Source organism: Moschus berezovskii, chromosome 10 (assembly GCF_049115385.1).
Source record: "Moschus berezovskii isolate FMDL1 chromosome 10, NW_MosBer_1.0, whole genome shotgun sequence".
Taxonomy (NCBI): Eukaryota; Metazoa; Chordata; class Mammalia; order Artiodactyla; family Moschidae; genus Moschus; species Moschus berezovskii.
In genome coordinates this window covers 78,812,619-78,835,425 of record NC_142469.1, presented here as the reverse complement: position 1 = coordinate 78,835,425, position 22,807 = coordinate 78,812,619, and the positions used below count along the sequence as shown (strand labels likewise).

The 22,807-nt window shown below is 38.0% G+C and overlaps 1 protein-coding gene across 12 annotated transcripts in view; it reads right to left on the bottom strand.

The window, feature by feature from the left end:
• EYA4 (EYA transcriptional coactivator and phosphatase 4) overlaps positions 1-22,807 on the bottom strand; it is a 383,860-nt gene that overhangs the window by 36,147 nt on the left and 324,906 nt on the right. For 8 of the 12 annotated variants that reach the window (XM_055432873.2, XM_055432871.2, XM_055432870.2 and 5 more), the window contains 4 exons: positions 22,480-22,559; positions 20,087-20,270; positions 12,516-12,652; positions 8,606-8,689 (listed from right to left, as the gene is read on the bottom strand). In XM_055432873.2, coding sequence (XP_055288848.1) covers positions 8,606-8,689; positions 12,516-12,652; positions 20,087-20,270; positions 22,480-22,559 — 485 coding nt within the window. The remainder of the gene's footprint in view (positions 1-8,605; positions 8,690-12,515; positions 12,653-20,086; positions 20,271-22,479; positions 22,560-22,807) is intronic. The other 4 variants (XM_055432879.2, XM_055432882.2, XM_055432878.2 and 1 more) reach the window with 1 other exon arrangement.

Below are 22,807 nucleotides of genomic sequence, written 5' to 3'. Positions count from 1 at the left end.
CAAAGCAGAAATAGATTCACAGACTTAGAGAACCAAGTTATGGCTCCTCCCCCCAGGGGTGAAGGGTCGGGGGGATAGATTGGGAATTTGGGATTGACTTGTAGACACTGCTATATTTAAAATAGATAACCAACAAGGACCTACTGTAAAAAAAAAAAGAAAAATTTAAAAAAAGGAAAAAATGTCAATGACCAAATTATTTTTAAAAATAAATAAGCATAAACAAAAGTCATCTAAGTTGCTTTACATGGAACTCAATAAAGGTACTTTCATTTTGATTAGAAAATATTGAGCCTAAAAACATTTTCACTCTAATTTTTTCAAATTTCCCTGAGTAAACCATTATTCAACATGGTCAGCTCCAGCAGGTCCCCTTCCTGTAGCAGAGAACAGTATTAAGGACAAAGCTGTGTTATGAGAATGACCTGATTTCCAATATTTGTACCAGCATTTAACATTCTGTGACCTTGGTTGATTTTCTCAAACCCTAAAAACCCAGTTTTCTCATCCACAGAACTTGGGTCACAATAAATTACAGTAGAGTGGGTTATGAGCATTAAGTTGGATAACATTTGTGAAAATGACTAATCACAGTTACAATTTTTTGAGCATCAATTCACATCAAATGTTCTGCTAAGCCGTTAACATGTTATCTCTTTCTCATTCACTATGCTGCTGCTGCTGCTGCTAAGTCACTTCAGTCGTGTCCGACTCTGTGTGACCCCATAGACGGAAGCCCACCAGGCTCCCCCGTCCCTGGGATTCTCCAGGCAAGAACACTGGAGTGGGTTGCCATTTCCTTCTCCAATGTGTGAAAGTGAAAAGTGAAAGTGAAGTCGCTCAGTCGTGTCCGACCCTTAGCGACCCCACGGACTGCAGCCTACCAGGCTCCTCCATCCATGGGATTTTCTAGGCAAGAGTACTGGAGTGGCTTGCCATTGCTTTCATTCACTATAAGACAATATTATTCCCATTTTACAGAAATTGAGAATGAAGAATTAATTTTCCCAAGATCAGAAAGCTGTAAGCATCAGCACTGGGCTTTCAAAGTTAGGTCTGTCCAACTCAAAGGCTCTTGTCATTAGCCCCAATCCCTACTGCTTGTGAAATACCTAACACAGGTGCTACCATGTGCAGGTAGAAATGTATCTTCCCACACCTTTCCAGCATGCTCCCAGTCCTTTTGCTGTTCTGTACCACTGTACGGATATCTGTCTGGACATTCTATTTCACTGAATATTTCTTAAGTTTTTCCTTTTGATGGAAAATGATCCCAGTGATTTGAGAGAAGATATTTAGAATTATTCCAACTTAAAGGAGAACTCACACAACTGCCTCAGTTCAGTTCAGTTCAGTCGCTCAGTCGTGTCCAACTCTTTGCGACCCCATGAATCACAATACGCCAGGCCTCCCTGTCCATCACCAACTCCCGGAGTTCACTCAAACTCATGTCCATCGAGTCGGTGATGCCATCCAGCCATCTCATTCTCTGTCGTCCCCGTCTTCTCCTTCTCCCGATCCCTCCCAGCATCAGCGTCTTTTCCAATGAGTCAACTGGCATGAGGTGGCCAAAGTATTGGAGTTTCAGCTTCAGCATCAGTCCTTCCAATGAACACCCAGGATTGATCTCCTTTATTTTTTTTTTTGATCTTTATTTATTTTTTTTATTTTACAATATTATATTGGTTGGTTTTGCCATACATTGACATGAATTCGCCCCAGGTGTACATGATTGATCTCCTTTAGAATGGACTGGTTGGATCTCCTTGCAGTCCAAGGGACTCTCAAGAGTCTTCTCCAGCACCACAGTTCAAAAGCATCAGTTCTTAGGCAATCAGCTTTCTTCACAGTCCAAGTCTCACATCCATACATGACCATGGGAAAACCCATAGCCTTGACTAGACGGACCTTGGTTGGCAAAGTAATGTCTCTGCTTTTTAATATACTATCTAGGTTGGTCATAACTTTCCTTCCAAGGAGCAAGCTTCTTTTAATTTCATGGCTGCAATCAGCATCTGCAGTGATTTTGGAGCCCCCCAAAATAAAGTCTGACACTGTTTCCACTCTTTCCCCATCTATCTCTCATGAAGTGATGGTACCAGATGCCATGATCTTTGTTTTCTGAATGTTGAGCTTGCAACCCCATGAATAACAGCACGCCAGGCCTCCCTGTCCATCACCAACTCCCAGAGTTCACCCAAACTCATGTCCATGGAGTCGGTGATGCCATCCAGCCATCTCATTCTCTGTCGTCCCCTTCTCCTCCTGCCCCCAATACTTTCCCAGCATCAGAGTCTTTTCCAGTGAGTCAACTCGTCTCATGAGGTGGCCAAAGTATTGGAGTTTCAGCTTTAGCATCAGTCCTTCCAATGAACACCCAGGATTGATCTCCTTTAGAATGGACACAACTGCCTATACATACTTAATTGTCCATCCTTGTTTCAGGAAATGTCATTTAAATGTTGTGTACATGGTAGTTTACTTGTTTATGCCATGTGATATTCTATTAGCAGAAACAACATGGGGTTTGGGGTCACACAGTCCAGGGCCCCCAGACTCACCTCTGCCATTGTCTAGCTCTGTGACTTTACACACATTTTATTCCCTCTCTGAGCATATTTCCTCATGTACAGACTGAGGAGAACAACCCACCACTTAAAATGTTTGTGACGCTTAACTCCTGGCATATCATGGGTATCAAATAAACAATAGTGCCCTTCTTTCCATCACTTTCCCTGCCCACTCTGCAAGCTCTGCTGTTTTAAGCCTCTGTAGGCATAGAGAATGTCTCTGTTTTCTATGTGAACAAAGCGTTTTGATAATACTTTAAAATAATGGAATTTGTTTGTGAAATGAATGCTGCATGACCAGGGGGCTATCCATGGAGGTGACGGTTATTTCAGTGACATGTCACTGCTGAAGAAAGCAGAAGGCTGCTTTTGGAACTGCTCTTAGAGCCAGTTTCTGAGTCATGCAAGAAAAGCAGCCTCATTATTTGATGTTCTTCTTTTTTAAAATGATGTTCTTTTTTTGCTACTTTATTGGAGCTCCTTCTTATCCCAAATGGAAGTCTGTGCTCAGTGCTGGCATGATAAAAACTTTAAAATATTTTTGACAAAAAGAAAGAAAATTACACACACACACACACACACACACACACACACATATATATATAGAGATTTTAACTGTAGTTAAAATTTCTTTATTTATTGCCTTGGGTTAAAATTGTTCTTCTATTTCTAAAGATCTTGATTACCACAAAAGGATAAAGGTTTGAAATCAGGAAATATTTAAAAAATCTAATGGTAATTCCAAAAGACGAGTTCCACCACTGATTTGGCACAATGGATGCAACACAGATATTTAGGTACAGCCTCTAATGGTGACTATTTTGAAGGGAACTTTATTTGAATTTGTGTGTTCAAGTTAGACTGTTAATTGTAAACATTTATCTAATATGAAACTTAGCATATAAATACTACAGTCAATTCAACAGGATTTACTGCATATGCCACACAAGTTAAAATTATTGCAGAAGAAAATGCTTTCAATTGCTGTCTGGAAACTTTTTACACTATATGAGTGTGTACCCCAAATTCATATATAGTTAATTTATTTATAAATCACATACAGATTTTTAAAGTTGTAATCATTTACATGTATTTATAATGTACCTGCATTGTGAAACAGACAACAGTAGAAATTGTGGGGCATAAATGTCTGTGTATACATACACACATGTCAATATATTTTCTCTTTATCTCAGTGAAACACCTTGTGTGTATGTGACACATAAGCATCCACCCTGGAGACCACTGAATTAAGATAATAATGATTGTGATAAAGGGGCTAAGACTCCTTTTGTTTTTTTGTTTTGCATATAGAGTCTGTTTTTTTTTTAACATTTTATTGTATTGGGGTATAGCCAATTAACAAACAATGCTGTGATAGTTTCAAGTAAACAGCAAAGGGGACTCAGCCATACATATACATGCATCCATTTTCCCCCAAACTCCCCTCCCATCCTGGCTGCCACATAAACAGAGTTCCCTGTGCTATACAGTAGGTCCGTCTAGGTTACCCATTAAATACAGCAGTGTGTACATGGCCATCTTCAACTCCCTAACTATCCTTTCCCCCTATCCTTCCCCCCTGGCAACCACAAGTTCATTCGTTCTCGACCATAACTCTGTGCAAGACTCCCTTTTCGAAATGGTCATTATACAAAATTGTTACCTTTCATCTGTTTAGCAATGTTCATTCAGTTCAATTTAGTCACTCAGTCATGTCCAACTCTTTGCGACCCCACAGACTGCAGCATGCCAGGCTTCCCCATCCACCACCAACTCCTGGAGCTTGCTCAAACTCATGCCATCCAACCATCTCATCCTCTGTTGTCCCCTTCTCCTACCGCCTTCAATCTTTCCCAGTATCAGGGTCTTTTCCAATGAGTCAGTTCTTCACATTAGGTGGCCAAAGTATTGGAGTTTCAGCTTCAGCATTAGTCCTTCTAATCAATACTCAGGACTGATTTCCTTTAGGATTGACTGGTTGGATCTCCTTGCAGTCCAAGGGACTCTCAAGAGTCTTCTCCAACACCACAGATCAAAAGCATCAGTTCTTATGCACTCAGCTTTTTTTATGGTCCAACTCTCAAATCCATTCATGACTACTAGAAAAACCATAGCTTTGACTAGACGGACCTTTGTTGGCAAAGTAATGTCTCTGCTTTTTAATATGCTGTTTAGGTTGGTCATAGCTTTTCTTCCAAAGAGCGTCTTTTAATTTCATAGCTGCAGTCACCGTCTGCAATGATTTTGGAGCCCCCCAAAAATAAAATCTATCACTGTTTTCATTGTTTCTCCATCTATTTGCCATGAAGTGATGGGACCAGATGCCATGATTTTCATTTTTTGAATAACGAGTTTTAGTTCAGTTTTTCCACTCTCCTTTTTCACTTTCATCAAGAGGCTTTTTAGTTCTTCTTCACTTTCTGCCATAAGGATGGTGTCATCCTTGTATCTGAGGTTATTGATATTTCTCCCGGCAATCTTGATTCCAGTTTGTGCTTCATCCAGCCTGGCATTTCGCATGATGTACTCTGCACATAAGTCAAATAAGCAGGGTGACAATATACAGCCTTGACGTACTACTTTCTGGATTTGGAACCAGTCTGTTGTTCCATGTCCAGTTCTAACTGTTGCTTCTTGACCTGCATACAGATTTCTCAGGAGGCAGGTCAGGTGGTCTGATAATCCCATCTCTTGAAGAATTTTCCAGTTTGTTGTGATCTACACAGTCAAAGGCTTTGGTGTAATCAATAAAGCAGAAGATGTTTTTCTGGAATTTTCTTGCTTTTTCTGTGATCCAATGGATGCTGGCAATTTGATATCTGGTTCCTCTGTCTTTTCTAAATCCAGCTTGAACATATGGAAGTTCACAGTTCACATACTATTGAAGCCTGGCTTGGAGAATTTTTAGCATCTTTGCTAGTTTGTGAGATGAGTGCAATCGTGCAGTAGTTTGAACATTCTCTTGCATTGCCCTTCTTTGCGATTGGAATGAAAACTGACCTTTTCCAGTCCTGTGGCCACTGCTGAGTTTCCCAAATTTGCTGGCATACTGAGTGTAACACTTTAACAACATCATCTTTTAGGATTTGAAATAGCTCAACTGGAACTCCATCCCCTCCACCAACTTTGTTTGTAGTGATGCTTCCGAAGGCCCATTTGACTTCGCATTCCAGGATGCCTGGCTCTAGGGAGTGATCACACCATCATGGTTATCTGGGTCATGAAGATCTCTTTTGTAGAGTTCTTCTGTGTATTCCTGCCACCTCTTCTTAATATCTTCTGCTTCTGTCAGGTCCATACCATTTCAGTCCTTTATTGTGCCCATCTTTGCATGAAATGCTCTGTTGGTATCCTTAATTTCCTTGAAGAGATCTCTAGTCGTTCCCATTCTATTGTTTTCCTCTATTTCTTTGCATTGATCACTGAAGAAGGCTTCCTTATCTCTCCTTGCTATTCTTTGGAACTCTGCATTAAAAGGGGTATATCTTTCCTTTTCTCCTTTGCCTTTTGCTTCTCTTCTCAGCTCTTTGTAAGGCCTTCTCAGACAACCATTTTGCCTTTTGCATTTCTTCTTCTTGGGGACAGTCTTGATCAATGCCTCCCGTACAATGTCACAAACCTCCATTCATAGTTCTTCAAGCACTCTATCAGATCTAATTCCTTGAATTTATTTGTCACTTCAACTGTATAATCATAAGGGATCTGATTTAGGTCTTACCTGAATGGTCTAGTGGTTTTCCCTCCTTTCTTTACTTTAAGATCTGAATTTTGCAATAAGGAGTTCATGATCTGAGCCAGTCAGCTCCTGGTCTTGTTTTTTGCTGACTGTATAGAGCTTCTTCAGCTTTGGCTGCAAAGAATATAATCAGTCTGATTTCTGTACTGACTATCTGCCGATGTCCATGTATACAGAGTCTTCTCTTGTGTTGCTGGAAGAGGGTATTTGCTATAACAATGCGTTCTCTTGGCAAAACTCTGTTAGCCTTTGTGCTGCTTCATTTTGTACTCCAAGGCCAAATTTGCCTGCTACTCCAGGTATTTCTTGACTTCCTACTTTTGCATTCCAGTCCTTATGATGGAAAGGACATCTTTTTAGGGTGTTAGTTCTAGAAGGTCTTGTAGGTCTTCATAGAACCATTCAACTTCAGCTTTCAGCCTTACTGCTTGGGGCATAGACTTGTATTTCTGTGATATTGAATGGTTTGCGTTAGAAACGAACACAGATCACTCTGTCATTTTTGAGACTGTACCCAAGAACTGCATTTCAGACTCTTTTGTTGACTATGAGGGCTACTCCATTTCTTCTAAGAGATTCTTGCCCACTGTAGTAGATATAGCGGTCATCTGAATTAAATTTGCCCATTCCAATCCATTTTAGTTCACTGATTCCTAAAATGTTGATGTTCACTCTTGCCATCTCCTATTTGAGTACTTCTAATTTACCTTGATTCATGGACCTAACATTCCCTGTTCCTACGCAATATTGCTCTTTATGGCATCAGACTTTACTTCCATTGCCAGTCACATCCACAAATGGGCATTGCTTCCACTTTGGCTCCATCTCTTCATTCTTTCTGGAATTATTTCTTCACTCTCCTCCAGTAGCATATTGGGCACCTACCAACCTGGGGAGTTCATCTCTCAGTGTCGTTTCTTTTTGCCTTTTCATACTGTTCATGTGGTTCTCAATGCAAGAATACTGACGTGGTTTGCCATTCCCTTCTCCAGTGGACCATGTTTTGTTAGAACTCTCCACCATGACCTGTTCGTTTTGGGTGGCCCTACATAGCACGGCTCATAGTTTCATTGAGTTAGATAAGGCTGTGGTCCATGTGATCAGTTTGATTAGTTTTCTGTGATTGTGGTTTTCATTCTGTCTACCCTCTGATGGATAAGAGGCTTATGGAAGCTTCCTGATCGGAGAGACTGACTGTGGAGACAACTTTCACTACCTATACTATAATTCACTGCAGATTCACTAAGAGTGCGATTTAGGAGGTAATGCTTTAGTGAAATTAATTTATCACTAGAAGTTGGCATCACAGACTCAATGGACATGAGTTTGAGCAAGCTCCAGGAGATGGTGATGGACAGGGAAGCCTGGCATAAAGCAGTCCATGGGGTCACAAAGAGTTGAACATGACTGAGTGACTGAACAACAACAAGACAAAGCTTAAAAACTGCATGTTGAGATGACGTGAGACCCTATAAAATAGTGTGACACTTTAAAGATGCTAAGGGGACACTTCTGCATCATATGAAAAGGGATTGGTCAGATACAACTTTGACTACAGTGATCAAAGGCAGCCATGCTGTGAACTGACTCTCGTTAGACTATGAGTCCTACCGAATCAAAGACTCAAATGGTGTTTCCAGCCGAAAAGTCTGTTGCAGGTGCATCAGTCTTTGAAACAACCTCACATGACTATAAAACACCACTGGTACAAGAAGCAAGTGAACTATAAAAATAACGGCAAGAGACAAAAGAAAGTAATGAGACCATCTGTCTCAATATTTGTGTGTGAAGGCATATTACCCTCAGTCACTACAATATGCTTCCTCAAAGTTACCAAAAAATAATTATATTCATAAATCCAAAGTATCTGTCAGACAAAAGATTACTTCTTTCTTCAAATGCCATTTCATAGCAACATTTGGTGCAACAAGCTAATTCAAACAATTTTCTTAAAGTTCCCATATTAGAAGATAATATACATTCTATAATGTTTAAAATCCATTTCAATTTATGAAAACATTTCCTAAATTAACTATGTTGGAGTAAGAAGTTTGGTTTCTCATGTAGAAAATTCAAAGTTATAATGAAGAAGGAAAAAAGAATGCAATTTTAAATTATGTTTTATAAAATTTTTCAGTTCATGCTGAATAACGATGAGCTACTAGAAATAAACAATTAAGAGCAGATTTGATAGGCTGCAATAAAAACATTTCAATGCATTTTCAAATGGCTTTTAAATTTATTCAAAATAAAATTCTAACAAGGTATCTTGGGATAAAATTTCTTGAATCCTTACCTTGCCATACTTCTGGGCATAAGATCCTGTGAGCAGTGAGTGGAAAACAATGATGGTTTCATCCAAGTCCCAGACAAACACACGCTGGAGAAAAAGATAAATATCAGAGAACCATCAAGTTCTAAGGAAAGACAAATCTCTGTACAAATAGAAAGCATCTTGCTTTGTGTTGGATATAATCTTGACACTACCATATAGAGAAAACTGAGTCCCTTGGACAGCAAGGAGATCAAATCAGTCAGTCCTACAGGAAATTAACCTTGAATATTCATCAGAAGGACTGATATTGAAGCTGAAGCTCCAATACTTTGGCCACATTATGTAAAGAGCCGACTCATTGGAAAATACCTTGATGATGGGACAGACTGAGGGCAGGAGAAGAAGGGGCCAACAGAGGATGAGATGGTTGGTTGGCATCACTGTCTCAATGCACATGAGTTTGAGCAAACTCTGGGAGATAATGAAGGACTGAGAAGTCTGGCGAGCTGTAGTTCATGGGGTCACAAAGACTTGGACACAACTTAGTGACTGAACAACAAATGCTACTCTATTATTTTTTTCCCCAAATTTGCCAGATTTATTTCCTGTAAAACGTAGAAGGAACAGTGACAAATAAATATAATAAGCTTAATTCAGATGTCCTAATTTGAAAGAATTCATCCAAATATTTACTTACACTTAATTTCCAAAAAGACACATTTGGATTTTATGATAAAAGTGTGCTTTTACAAAATTTTAGATGATGAAGTTTAGCAATTCATGCAAAGAATTAATTTTTTTCTGATTAAAAAAGTAATAATCATGTTTTATTGATTTTAAAAAAGAATCAGACACTCAGAAGGAAAAGCAAAATGGAAATCATCTTTAACTTACTCTATTTAGGTAGTAACTACCATTCCTGCATTTAGGTAGCTCTTTTTTCAGTATTGCAAATATACATTTGTGAAAACAGCATCAAACAATATACGCTATTTTACTTTAAGAATTAAATTTTGAAAAATATTTAAAAGAATCAATGAGCACTCCCTAAACACAAATCGTAAAGTGTGGACCTTTGGGTCACATTAGGTGATAAGATATGTTGTTTGGCCTGCACACTTTTTTGAAAGATTTCAAATAATCAGTCAACATTTTGAGATTAGACTTCTTGCAAAATTCAGGGTTCTGACTGCAGTGGACAAACTTCCAATCTGTAGCAGTGCTGGCTGACTTTCCACAGGGCAGTGATGCAGGGGCCCCCTGAGACTGGCCACTGCTTCCTCTTCTTCAAAACCTGCAGCCTCCCTAGCCCAGCCCACTCATTTACATCACCTTCTGCCTTCCTGAAGGCACTTTAATCTGCTACTGTTGTTCACATTCTCAACCACAAATTGGCACTTATCAAGAGCACTGCCAATGACTGAACAAGAGCATTTGCCATCTGCCTTACGGAGACTGAACCCCATGCTGCTATAAGCTGTTGACCTTCAACAACCACTGAGGGCGTTCAGGTGGAATGAGGCACCCTGTGCTCCAGGGAATCTGGTGGGACAGGGCTTTAGATAGTTGGATGTTTCTAGGAACAGATTTTATGGCCTCAATCTTTGCATCTCCTCATGTTCAGTTCAGTTGCTCAGTCACGTCCAACTCTCTGCAACCCCACGGACTGCAGAACGCCAGGCCTCCCTGTCCATCACCAACTCCTGGAGTTTACTCAAACTCATGTCCATTGAGTCAGTGATGCCATCCAACCATCTTGTCCTCTGTCATCCCCTTCTCCTCCTGCCTTCAATCTTTCCTAGCATCAGGGTCTTTTCCAAAGAGTCAGTTCTTCGCATCAGGTGGCCAAAGGACTGGAGTTTCAGCTTCAGCGTCAGTCCTTCCAACGAATAGTCAGGACTGATTTCCTATAGGGTGGACTGGCTGAATCTTGTTGCTGTCCATGGGACTCTAAAGAGTCTTCTGCAACACCACAGTTCAAAAGCATCAATTCTTCAGTGCTCAGCTTTCTTTATAGTCCAACTCTCACATCCATACATGACTACTGGAAAAACCATAGCTTTGACTAGATGGACCTTTGTTGGCAAAGTAATGTCTCTGCTTTTTGATATGCTATCTAGGTTGGTCATAACTTTTTGTCCAAGGAGCAAGTATCTTTTAATTTTATGGCTGCAGTTACCATCTGCAGTGACTTGGGAGCCCAAAGAAATAAAGTCTGTCACTGTTTCCACTGTTTCCCCATCTATTTGCCATGAAGTGATGGGACCAGATGCCATGATCTTAGTTTTCTGAATGTTAAGTTTTAAGCCAACTTTTTCATTCTCCTCTTTCACTTTCATCAAGAGGCTGTTTAGTTTTTCTTCACTTTCTGCCATAAGGGTGGTGTCATCTGCATATCTGAGGTTATTGATATTTCTCCTGGCAATCTTGATTCCAGCTTGTGTTTCATCCAGTCCAGTGTTTCTCATGATGTACTCTGCATATAAGTTAAATAAGCAGGGTGACAATATACAGCCTTGACATACTCCTTTCCCAGTTTGGAACCAGTCGTTGTTCCATGTCCAGTTCTTTTATTTTTTTTCTCTCTTTTTTTTTAATTTTCTTTCTTTTAATTATTATTTTATTTATTTATTTATTTTTTATTGGAGGCTAATTATTTTACAATATTATATTGGTTGGTTTTGCCATACATTGACATGAATCCGCCCCAGGTGTACATGAGTTCCTTGTCTAACTGTTGCTTCTTGACCTGCATACAGATTTCTCAGGATGCAGATCAGGTGGTCTGGTATTCCCATCTCTTGTTGATCCACATAGTCAAAGGCTTTGGCATAGTCAATAAAGCAGAAATAGATGTTTTTCTGGAACTTTCTTGCTTTTTCGATGATCCAATGGATGTTGGCAATTCGATCTCTGGTTCCTCTGCCTTTTCTAAATCCAGCTTCAACATCTGGAAGTTCACGGTTCACATACTGTTGAAGCTTGACTTAGAGAATTTTGAGCATGTCTAGAGAAGCAATAAATCCCTTCATGGTGACATCAGATCCTTATGACTAACAAAAAACCTTTTGTAAAATGAGTGCTTAATGGTATTGAACTCCCCCTTCCCCAAAACCTCATATATTGACCTTCCCCCATTGCCTCTAAGGAGCAGTCTTTTAGAGCTCTCTGAGATACTGCCTCTGGGGCAGCAGTCCTCATTTTGCCCCAAATAAAACTTAACTCGCAACTTTCAAGTTGTGCATCTATTTTAGTTGAAAACATCAAGGAAGTGATCTCTTACCAGGTGGTATAATGACTATTCCTTGACCTTACTAAATCTGAAGATCAAACTTTTTTTCATAATTAAAATACTTAGTTATATAAGAAGTAGCAAATTATGGTTAAGAATAGTTTCTTCTGATGTTTTGTAATAAAAATCAGCCTGCTTAGTATGAATATATTTCAGGAGATCCATTCCAACTTGAAAAAATGACACGGTTATAAACATTTTACCATATGTATCAAATGATTAAAATTTTTCTCATTATCCAATGATCACCTTTCCTTTCCATACAGATTAATTTTATCTTTTAAAATTTACTGACCTATATGAACACCTTTCATCACCCTACTACTCCCAAATACAGCGTTTCTTATAGCACAATGGCTTTATTTTTAAATAATAATTTTCTATTTGTGCCTTCTGTATCAAAAGATCCAACTATCTCCAGACTGGAATTTGTAAAACATCATTTTAAGTTAGTCTTCAATTTTGTATTATAATGGATGAAATCTCCAATTTTAGAGCTGTGAAATGCCAGCTTCCATGTAGGTCCACTCATTCCATGATATGTCCTTTTAAGTTTGAAACTTCATGAAACTGTAAAGTATATAACATATCCAACAGAATAAAACATCTATTACGTCTCTTAAAGATAAGTCAGCATACCTCCAGGTCACTGTCAGGAGGCGGGGAGGGATTATTTTTCCGGCCTCTTCCTCGGGACTTTGACCCAGAACTCCTGCACGTTCTCTCATCAAGATCTTTGATGGGTGTGGAGGGGCTTTGCACAGTATCAAACTCTCCTATAAATAACATAAATTGTGTCAAGAATAGCACTTTATTTTTAGATCAGGTGTAAGTCTTCACCATGAATTATCTTAACGAAAAGCTCCTTATGACCAAAAAAGAAAAAAGAAAGAAAAGATATAATCTCAAATACACAAAAATCCTAGTCAAAAATTTTTGCAGAACACATTATTTTCTCCTAGATTCTATCTATGTGAGCTATTAAACCCGAACACCTTTTGTACTCCAGATGCTCTCAACTTGACTGTCTCTATCCCCACCTACATATTTATCTAAATTTAGATCTGTTCTTAACTCCTTCTGTCAAAAGAGAAGATCCCATTCCTCCACATGCAAGTATGACTTCTGAGCCTCACCTACTGGGAAATCATGTTCCATTGCTCAAACTCTCTTATCTTCCCTTCAACCTCTCCCTTTCTTGGGGTGAGGGGGCGGTTTGGGCACAGACAAAAAGTCCTTCCCTTTAAGCTTGCATCTATAGAAACTATTTACTTGCTATCTTTTCTTTTTAAAGGATCTTCTCTTAAAAGAACAGGACATACTAGTCCTGTACAATAGAAATGTAATGTGAGCCATGAATATAACCACACATATAATTTTATATGTTCTAGAAGCTGCATTTTAAAAAAATGTAAAAAGCAACATGTAAAATTAGTTTTATTCCTATATGTTAATTGCTCTAGTATATTCAAAACGTTATCATTTCATCATATAATAAATATGAACATGGCATGTTTTAGATAATCTCTTTTTCACACCAAGTCTTTGAAATCCTGTGTGTATATGACACTTAGAGATGACTTGGATCTGTAGTAGCTACATGTGCCTACTAGGCCCCTGCAATGGAGTTAGTTTAGACTGAAGTCACTGGCTACAGAACTGAATGTCACATTCGTCTCTGCTGCTGCTGCTGCTAAGTCGCTTCAGTTGTGTCCGACTCTGTGCGACCCCATCGACGGCAGCCCACCAGGCTCCCCTGTCCCTGGGATTCTCCAGGCAAGAACACAGAAGTGGGTTGTCATTTCCTTCTCCAACATTTGGCTCTACTTTCTGACATCTCATTTGTCATAATCCAGCTTTAGTTTACCAAAACTCTAACAAAACTATTCTACCCAGAGTCTTCAAAAGTCACTTAAATGACACACGCAATAACAGACAGACCCAGTCCTTACCTTTCTGGATCTCTGTGCTACCTATGATTGATCCTCTTAAACACCACCTCCTCAGAACAACTTAGTAGCTGATACCCTGCTAGAATCTTCTAGAATCTTTTCCATGAGTCCTTCTCTGTCCAGGAGACACGGACTCCTTTTCTTCCTCCCATTCCTCACAGGCTGGGCTTTAGTAGTTCTATCTTTTGACCATTTTCCGCACTCCACACCATGTAGGCAATCTAACCCTCTCATAGGTCAGTCACTTTCTACTCGATGATGCATACATTACACTGGGTCAAATCCTACGTTTCAGACGTTATGTTTAATAGGGTTCTGCATGTCCCACAGATACCTGAAAATCTGACATGTCGAAAGCTAAGTGATGAAGCACCTTATGAGGTTGAGAGCATGGAGCAGTGGCAGATCTGTGAGGAAGGTTTTAAGATAAACAAAGGTAACAGCGAGGTATAGTAAAGCCTCACAAGTAACACAGAGTCCAACTTACCGTACGACTTCAAGTGTTTTATTCAATCTCTCTGAATCTTAGTTTCTTTGTATATTAAAATGTCAGTAATAGCAGCTACCTTTTATTACTGAGGTAAATCTAATTTATACTTAATTTAAATCATATGCATAAAGTTAAAATGTCTAGGAGAATCCAACAGCAAACAATATCAAAGTTACACAGTTTTTAAATATAAAGATGTTATGACTCTCCTGTTGTTGTTGTTGCTGTTTAGTTGCTGAGTCACGTCTGACTCTTTCTGATCCTATGGACTGTAGCCACCAGGCTCCTCTGTCCATGGGATTTCCCAGGCAAGAATACTGGAGTGGGGTGCCATTTCCTTCTCCATGATTCTCATGCCTTATCATAAAAATTAAAGTAAAATAATTACAAGAACAGCCAAGCAGTTACTAATCTAAACAAACACATCTGAACAAACTAGATAAAACTTAAGTAATATTTTTTCTGAGAAATTCTAGTAAATAATTTTTACAAAGCTAGCCTCTAATAATTTCTAATGGTCAAATGTTTTCTTTGGGAAACACTGTGCATGTCAGGGCAGCATCAAAGAAATATCTGTGCCCCAGATACTATTTGCTCTTAAATCACTGCTAGCACAGTTCCTTGCATGGGTTTTTGTTATCGAATGTATGAGAGTAAATAACATAACAAAAGATTCTTTAGCTATGAATGCTGACTACAGCCCGATGTCATAGTAAATCATGTTTCAGCTTACTTATGCAGACATTAAAGGAGGTTTTGGGTATTTAAACACACAACTAATTTTTTAAAAATCACACAAAATGTTTTCTATTTTCAGTTATTTTTATAAAATAGAATTTTTCTAAGGTTGCTGCTGCTGCTGCTAAGTCACTTCAGTCGTGTCCGACTCTGTGTGACCCCATAGACAGAAGCCCACCAGGCTCCCCCATCCCTGGGATTCTCCAGGCAAGAACACTGGAGTGAGTTGCCATTTCCTTCTCCAATGTGTGAAAGTGAAAAATGAAAGTGAAGTCGCTCAGTCGTGTCCGACCCTTAGCGACCCCACGGACTGCAGCCTACCAGGCTGCTCCATCCATGGGATTTTCTAGGCAAGAGTACTGGAGTGGCTTGCCATTTTATTATGTCCTAAAAATCAAATGTTCTTTTTCAAGTAAAATACTTATTCAAATTAGCTCACATATGTTAAGCTTATAATGTAAACCAATTTTTGGTTGACATTCTATAAAACCTGTCTTTCTATCCATTACAGATCAGTTTTTTAGAAGTTAACTCTCATTAGGCAGTTTTGTTCCTGCAACAGTGCAAGAGGTGAAAGGACAAAATTTGCAAAAGTTACTAAAGTTACTGTCATCAGTTATGGATGGTTGATTGTTGACTAGATCCATAACAACGGAATTTGGCAGGAACAACTCAGCTACTCAGAAGAACTGGAAGTCAGCAGCTATGACAACGAGGGAGTCAGAAGAGTAGAAGGAGAAAGGAAAAAAACTGGTCATAGGAAGTGTATCATTCTCAACAGAAGGAGGACTTGATATCAATGATTCTGTTACTGAAAGATCTTAAAAGGACTCTAAGAATTTGGACAAAATATGGACAAAAGTGTTTCTGATGAAAGTAAAGGCACAGCCTTTGAAGAAAACTATGAAGAATGGCTCCACATTTATTAAACTCTTAGTATGTGTCATGCACTTTTTTGTTTTCTATTTTATTTATTTATTTTTTGGCTGTTCTGGGTCTTTGTTGCTGCATGGGCTTTTCTCTGGTAATGGTGAGCAGGGGCTACTTTCCAGTTGCTGTGTGAGGGTCTCATTGTGCTGGCTTCTCTTATTGTAGAGCACAGGCTCTAGGGCATGCAGGCTTCAACAGCTGTGGCTCGTGGGCTCAGTAGTTTCAGCTCCTAGGCTCCTGAGCACAGCCTCTAGAGCTGTGGTACATGGGCTTAGGTGCTCTGTGGCACATGGGATCTTCCCAGACCAGGGATATAACCCATGTCTTCTGCATTGGCAGGCAGATTCTTTACCACCGAGCCACCAGGGAAGTCCCAGGCACTTTCTTTTTTAAAAAGTTTACTAGAATAAGTGTTTGGCTAAAGCACTGCTCACTGTATTTGAGATTTACACACACTGTAGCCTGGAGCAGTTTGTTTTTTCCTCAATGTGGCTAGAACTTCATGATATATTATGCTTTATCCATTCTGTTGACAAATATTTGGGTTATTTGTAATTTTAGGCAACTATGAATAAAGCTGTTATTAACATTCTTGTTTGTATCTCTGGATATAAGCTCCCATTCCCAGCATATCCCTATATGTATGTATGCCTAGCATATCCCTATATGTATATATTTGGCAGCAGGACTGATGAGTCAGAGTGAAAGCATAGACACTGAGAACCTTTTTCCAAAGTGGCTGTATTAATTCACTCTCCTACCAGCAACGAGAGTTCTAGTTTCTCTCAGTTCAGTTCAGTCGCTCAGTCGTGTCCGACTCCCCGCGACCCCATGAATCACAGCACGCCAGGCCTCCCTGTCCATCACCAACTCCCGGAGTTCACTCAAACTCATGTCCACAGAGGCGGTGATAACATCCAGCCATCTCATTCTCGGTCGTCCCCTTCTCCTCCCGCCCCCAACATCCCTGTCAATTCTTGGTACTGCTAGTCTTTTCTATTTTAGAAACTGTTGGGGTACAGTAGTATCTCACTGCAGTTTTAATTAGCATTTTCTTGATGAGTAATGATGTAGAATACTTTTATTTGTTTCTTGCTCATTTAGTATCTTCTTTTTTACAAAGTAACTGTTTAAATCTTTGGATAATTTAAAAAATCAGGTTATCTTTCCTGCTGATTTTTCCAGAGCTCTTTATTGTGAAACATTCTTTACACACACACGACTAAAATCTTACTTCAACCTAGTGAGTTTGGTTTTTCATTATCCTCTTTTAATAGTGGGGAAACTGGAGACATGTGGGACTCAGTTAACTAACCAAGATGAAATGGCTTGTATATGAAATGCTGGTATGATTCCAGAATTCCTGCTTTAACCACTAGGTAATAACTCCTCCCCTAAATAGCAAAAGACTGTTCAGACTACAAAGAGGTCAAACCTATATGTGTTTCTACTGATCAAGAGTATACAGACTTTATACAATTTCTGTGAGACAGAGGGCAAAGGAATTCATCGAAAGAGCATCAGAGTAAAAGAACAGATCCTAAAGGGGCATGTGCTATATTTGGCTCCTTCAGATGGAACTGAACTGACCTCCATATCTTCTCAAGGTTCTAGCCTTTCTTCTGACAAAGGTTAAAACCAGAAATTTGAGCTCAATTGATCATTAAACATTTGCTGACTTTTTTTCTTTAAAGGAGAAAGCTGTTAATTCCAGTGCCTCTGTCAATTTCACTCAGGTAATTGCATTAGGGAACAGGAACACTGTAGGTAGGAAAAATGCAAATTGGCAGAGAAGTTAAATGTGGTTAGTCCTTTCCATCTAAATCCTCTTGTTGGCTTCAATGAAATGAATTAGCACTTTGCTTTCCTTCCTGTCCTTATGTAAAATGCCATAAAACCTGGAAAGGCTACTGGGTTCTGCTGAAGAAATTGGTTTTTCAAAGTGTAAAGGGATCTTACTATATCCTTTACTTTTCTGCAGCATTTGTAAAGTTTAATTAGCAAATGTACTACCTTTTCAAGGTCTCAGAGTACAGAATACTGTTACAAATTGCTAATTATATATAATTTTAAAAATGTTTAAAATTTTTAAAAAGAGCTATGAAACTATCAGTAAGCTTAATGTGCTAATTAGTCTTCAAACATTCTGAATGCAAATACCTAAGATAAACTTTATGGTAAAGACAAAGAAATATCTTTTCAAAGATAATAAACTAAAATATCTGTTCTTAATCAGCATGATAATGTTTCTTTAAATACATTGTCAAATTACCTAGTAAGGTAAAGTATTGATAAATAACTGAATGTTATTCATAATTTTCAAATAACTCAGTCATTACCCATTGCCCTAGGCTTTTTCCTGAGCCAATACTACACTTGATTGAATAATTATCTTTTAATCAGTGCCATAATGAAGAACTGCGCCTTCTAAGTTTTGGATATTCATATCCAACTTTGTTTCATTAGGTTTATCTCTAAATCAGAGCAACCAGCTGTCTCTCATAGAACATAACGCATGTTTCCATTTTAAACATGGGAGAAGTCAACAGGCAAAGATTTATGAAAAACTATTTTCATAAAAATTTTAATTGTTAGGTCTTTGCTTTGAGTTCAAATGCAGAGCCAGTCAATGGAAAATACTCTTTATGCCCTTAAACAAAATATCTCAGATTTCATCAATAAAGAGAAAAATCCCATAGTTGTGAACTTGTTTACTTTTCAGATGCATGCCAGTCTGCAAAGGCAAAATCAAACTTAAAACTGTCTTGACAAAAGCTCTGAGGTCACAGAATTTCTTAAAGATCCAGACGTGTACATTGTTATGATAACACTTTCTTTAAATTCAACAGAAAGTCTCATAAGATCTGAAAATTATGTCAAACTATATTCATTGGCATTAGCAACCAATGGGAAGCTGAAGAAACTGCAGTGTTCTGATAGTGAATAAGAGAATGTCACATACAAATGTATTACATTCAAAGTCATACACTCATGTCTGCATTTAGTATTTTTAATATAAATAAAAGAGTGATTCTCAAAGTTGATTATTCTTTAGATAATAGAAAGTACCCATCTCTGACTTTCCTGCAGAGAAACTCTTGTGGTCATATTGACATTAGATCATAGTCAATCTTCTATCTAAAGTTCTACTCAGCATAAAAAGTTTTTAGTGTATAAATAGTTTTCATTCCTGGTTGCTCAATTCTAGTAAATTCCAAAACACTGTGCTGGTCTTATCACTCAGTCTCTGATGTCTTGATGATCAAATACTTCTTCTGTGGTTTTGCTTCTGAATAGTTATCCTACCTTGTTTCCCCCACATATTCACCAGTGAGAAACACCTTTCACAGTGTGATGAGAACATCAAACATCTCCTTACCTGAAGTGTTTCCACCATTCGTTAAGCAAGGATTCTGAAATCATTCATTCTTTAAATTAATGTAAGACTCTTAATGAAATGTTAAGTATTTACTCAAAGAGGATCATGACAGAATTGGAACACAGGATTTAGGCTGGGTGGAGGTTAAGGCAAGTGTTAAACGTGTCAGCAAATACAATTCTAGTAAGAATACAGATAAGCTTCTGGCAATGAAGAATATAATGGGTTTTAAATATGTGTTCATCAGAGGTATTAAATTTACCAAGGATCCTATGAATATCCTAAGATATATATAAAATCCTAAGAATATAGGAAATCTTCACTGGCTTGAGTTACTGATGACTCATAAGATGAATAAATCATACAATTTCTTAAGCATGAAGGAAATATTATCAGTTTTACCCAAAGAAGATAATATTACTACTTTTCCATGTTGTTAAGATCTCCACAAAATAATTAGTCTGGAAAAAGTTTCACTTACCTTTTTATCTTCATATTTATACATTTTTGTCATTTGAGATTAGAATTGCCTATCCCACATCTACTAATAAAAGAAGGGTTTTCTGAAATGCCAGAAAAGTCTCACCTAATACAGCAGCAGAACAGATTAAACACCAGCATAATTATCTGGGAGCTTTCAGTCTTTTTTTAAAAAGATTGTTTTTAAATGTCCATTTTCTCCGTATTATTAGACAAGCAAAACTTATAAAAAATATTTCACCTGGATGAAGATCTGTACCTGGTTGGCTAGTCAGTCCTGGGAGAGACTCCTGCAACTGGTAGGTTGAGGTCGTGGAGGATGAGCCGTCAGCTGTGTTATTTGATGTCATGTATGTTCCATACGTTGATGCAGAGTAATACTGTGCATACTGGTTTTGGCCAAAGGCTGTGTAGGATGGATAATCCTGAAATAACAATTGAGATGTGTGTGAGTGAAAGACGGACTGTCCTCTGGCATGCTCCAAAGAAGAGCAATCACAATGGTAACGGAAAGAATAGTATCTGGCTCCACGGGTTCTGGAGTCCACAGCTTTAAGGTGATTGTAAAAAGCAGAGACCATTCTGTGGGCATCTTCTACATGCACACAGTAATGAAATACACTATGGGGTTTTGCAAACCAGGTCCAGTACACACATTTTAATCTACCTAAAGATCATATATGCTTCACTCCCCTACTCAGAATTATGCATACAAGCGTGTACATTGTCAGATCTTAAGCACTTGAAGAGGAGAGAAGGACGCTTGTATTCACAGCATTCAATCTCATCTTCTAAAATCACTGGCAAGAAGGAGGTGTGCCCTTCCTCTACTTCCATACAGACCTTGGGCTGCATTATTGTGGTATTTGTTCCCTTTTTAGGCTGCCCTTGATAATTTTGTTTTCTTGGCAGGAGATAATTTTAACAAAATGATTAAAAGACTTTCTTACCCAGTTTCTCACAGGCTATATTCCATGTGAGGCCTTGACTTAAATAAATCTTTAGTGAGGTTTTCAAATATTTAGTTTGCATCATTTGTTAAGGAAAAAGGAAAGCCATTGGATCAATTCCTCTCACTTGCTTTTTATTAAAAGTTTTTAATAATCCTAAAATGATCTAAATAGTCCTTCAAAACCTTTTTACATATTACATTTTTTAGTCCTCCCAAGTAGAACAAAGCAGTCTTTTCCTTATGCTTCCACTCTGTCTAGTGTATATTTCTATTATTATATTAAAATATTCTACCCCTTGTCCATATTATTTTCCTATCTATGTCTTCAGGAGGATTGGATCCTTTCAGAGAGCAGGGAACACTGACTTACGATTCTTCAATCTTCAATGCATAGTCAAAAAATCTAATGGCTAACACGCACTCAATAAATGTCCCGTGTATTAATAAATGAGTGACTGAAATTAAGCCACCTGGATTATCAAAAATTCTTAATTTTTTATAATAAAATATACATATTGATCTTGATGTTTAGTGTTTTACGAAACCACTTTTCAAACTAATGCCAAAATATGCAGTTTAATCTTGTCAAAAATATTATTAACATTATTCCTCTGTTTAATCAATAAATTTTCCTCTTAGCCTCTTGTCTTAATAAAAATTGATAGGAGAAGGCAATTAATATAATTCCTTCAGTAAATCCAAAGAGCAAATGCTTGTGCAGTAATTTTTATTTTAAAATATACAGAAGTCCAACAAGTCTGTTAAGAGTAAAATAGTGTATTGCTTACCCATGAAATCAGCTATCCTTCCATCTCAACTACTCTGAACATGATTGAGAGGTAGAAAATAAGAAAGTATCTGAATATATCACAAATTCATCTCCCTCCATGCTGATTCACCCTTTCAGATGACATTGCTTCTTGCTCCACATATAATTCTAACATGATTCTAGAAACAATCGTAGGTTTCAAAACTCACAAAATGATTAAGCAAATATCACTAGGAGAGCTAAGGAATTCTAGGACCAGGTATAGCGACAAAAGCAAAAAATTATTGTTCTCAGGAGAGTAGGAACTAAAGTTATCAAAAAATTCATAGAACTAAAAAATAAAAGCCAGTATGGAGTCTGAGATGCCTTTTGTTTTGGAAAAACAAACTTGGGTTTGGATCAAGCATACTCTATACTCTAATCATAATCTGATTATTGATTATAGTTCAACCTATCAATTTTCATAACTTTTTTATTAAGAAAAAATAAAATTAATTTAGTATTCAGTTCAGTTCAGTCGCTCAGTCGTGTCTGACTCTTTGCGACCCCATGAATCACAGCACGCCAGGCCTCCCTGTCCATCACCAACTCCCGGAGTTCACTCAAACTCATGTCCATCGAGTCGGTGATGCCATCCAGCCATCTCATTCTCTGTCGTCCCCGTCTCCTCCTGCCCCCACAGAAAGGATGCAGTAGATTTTCTCATTTCCTCCCATGACTAAAACAATCATAGCTTAAATGTTTAACAGGTAAACCTTTAGCAATCAGGAAACCTAAAATACCCATAGTTATACCAAGAATCTAGAAAGCTAATCTTTACTACTCTGAAATGCTGTCTTAACTATAAATAAATAAAGTTTATTAACCTGATACTATTCTTCAAAAATCTGATATATATAAAAAGCTACTATACCTGTTGTGAACCACTGAAATTCGTTGAATTTGAAACTGAATTATTTGCATAAATAGTAGAAGATGGTGCAAAACTAGAACCTAAAGATAAAAGAACAAATTGCATTTAAAAAGTGTTTCTTGAAAAATATTAAAATATTTCACTTTGCAGAATTCAATGCAATATATTTTAAATTTTGTTGTTGAGGCAGTGAGATTTGAAATGGAGAGATTTTCAAGGGAAATATGCTTGGCTTTTTCTTGTGACAACTGGTAAATTCCTTCCTTTAGAATTCTGTGGAGTTAAACAGAAGTTTGTGGGAACAGTCTTACCAAGGACTCAGCTAACT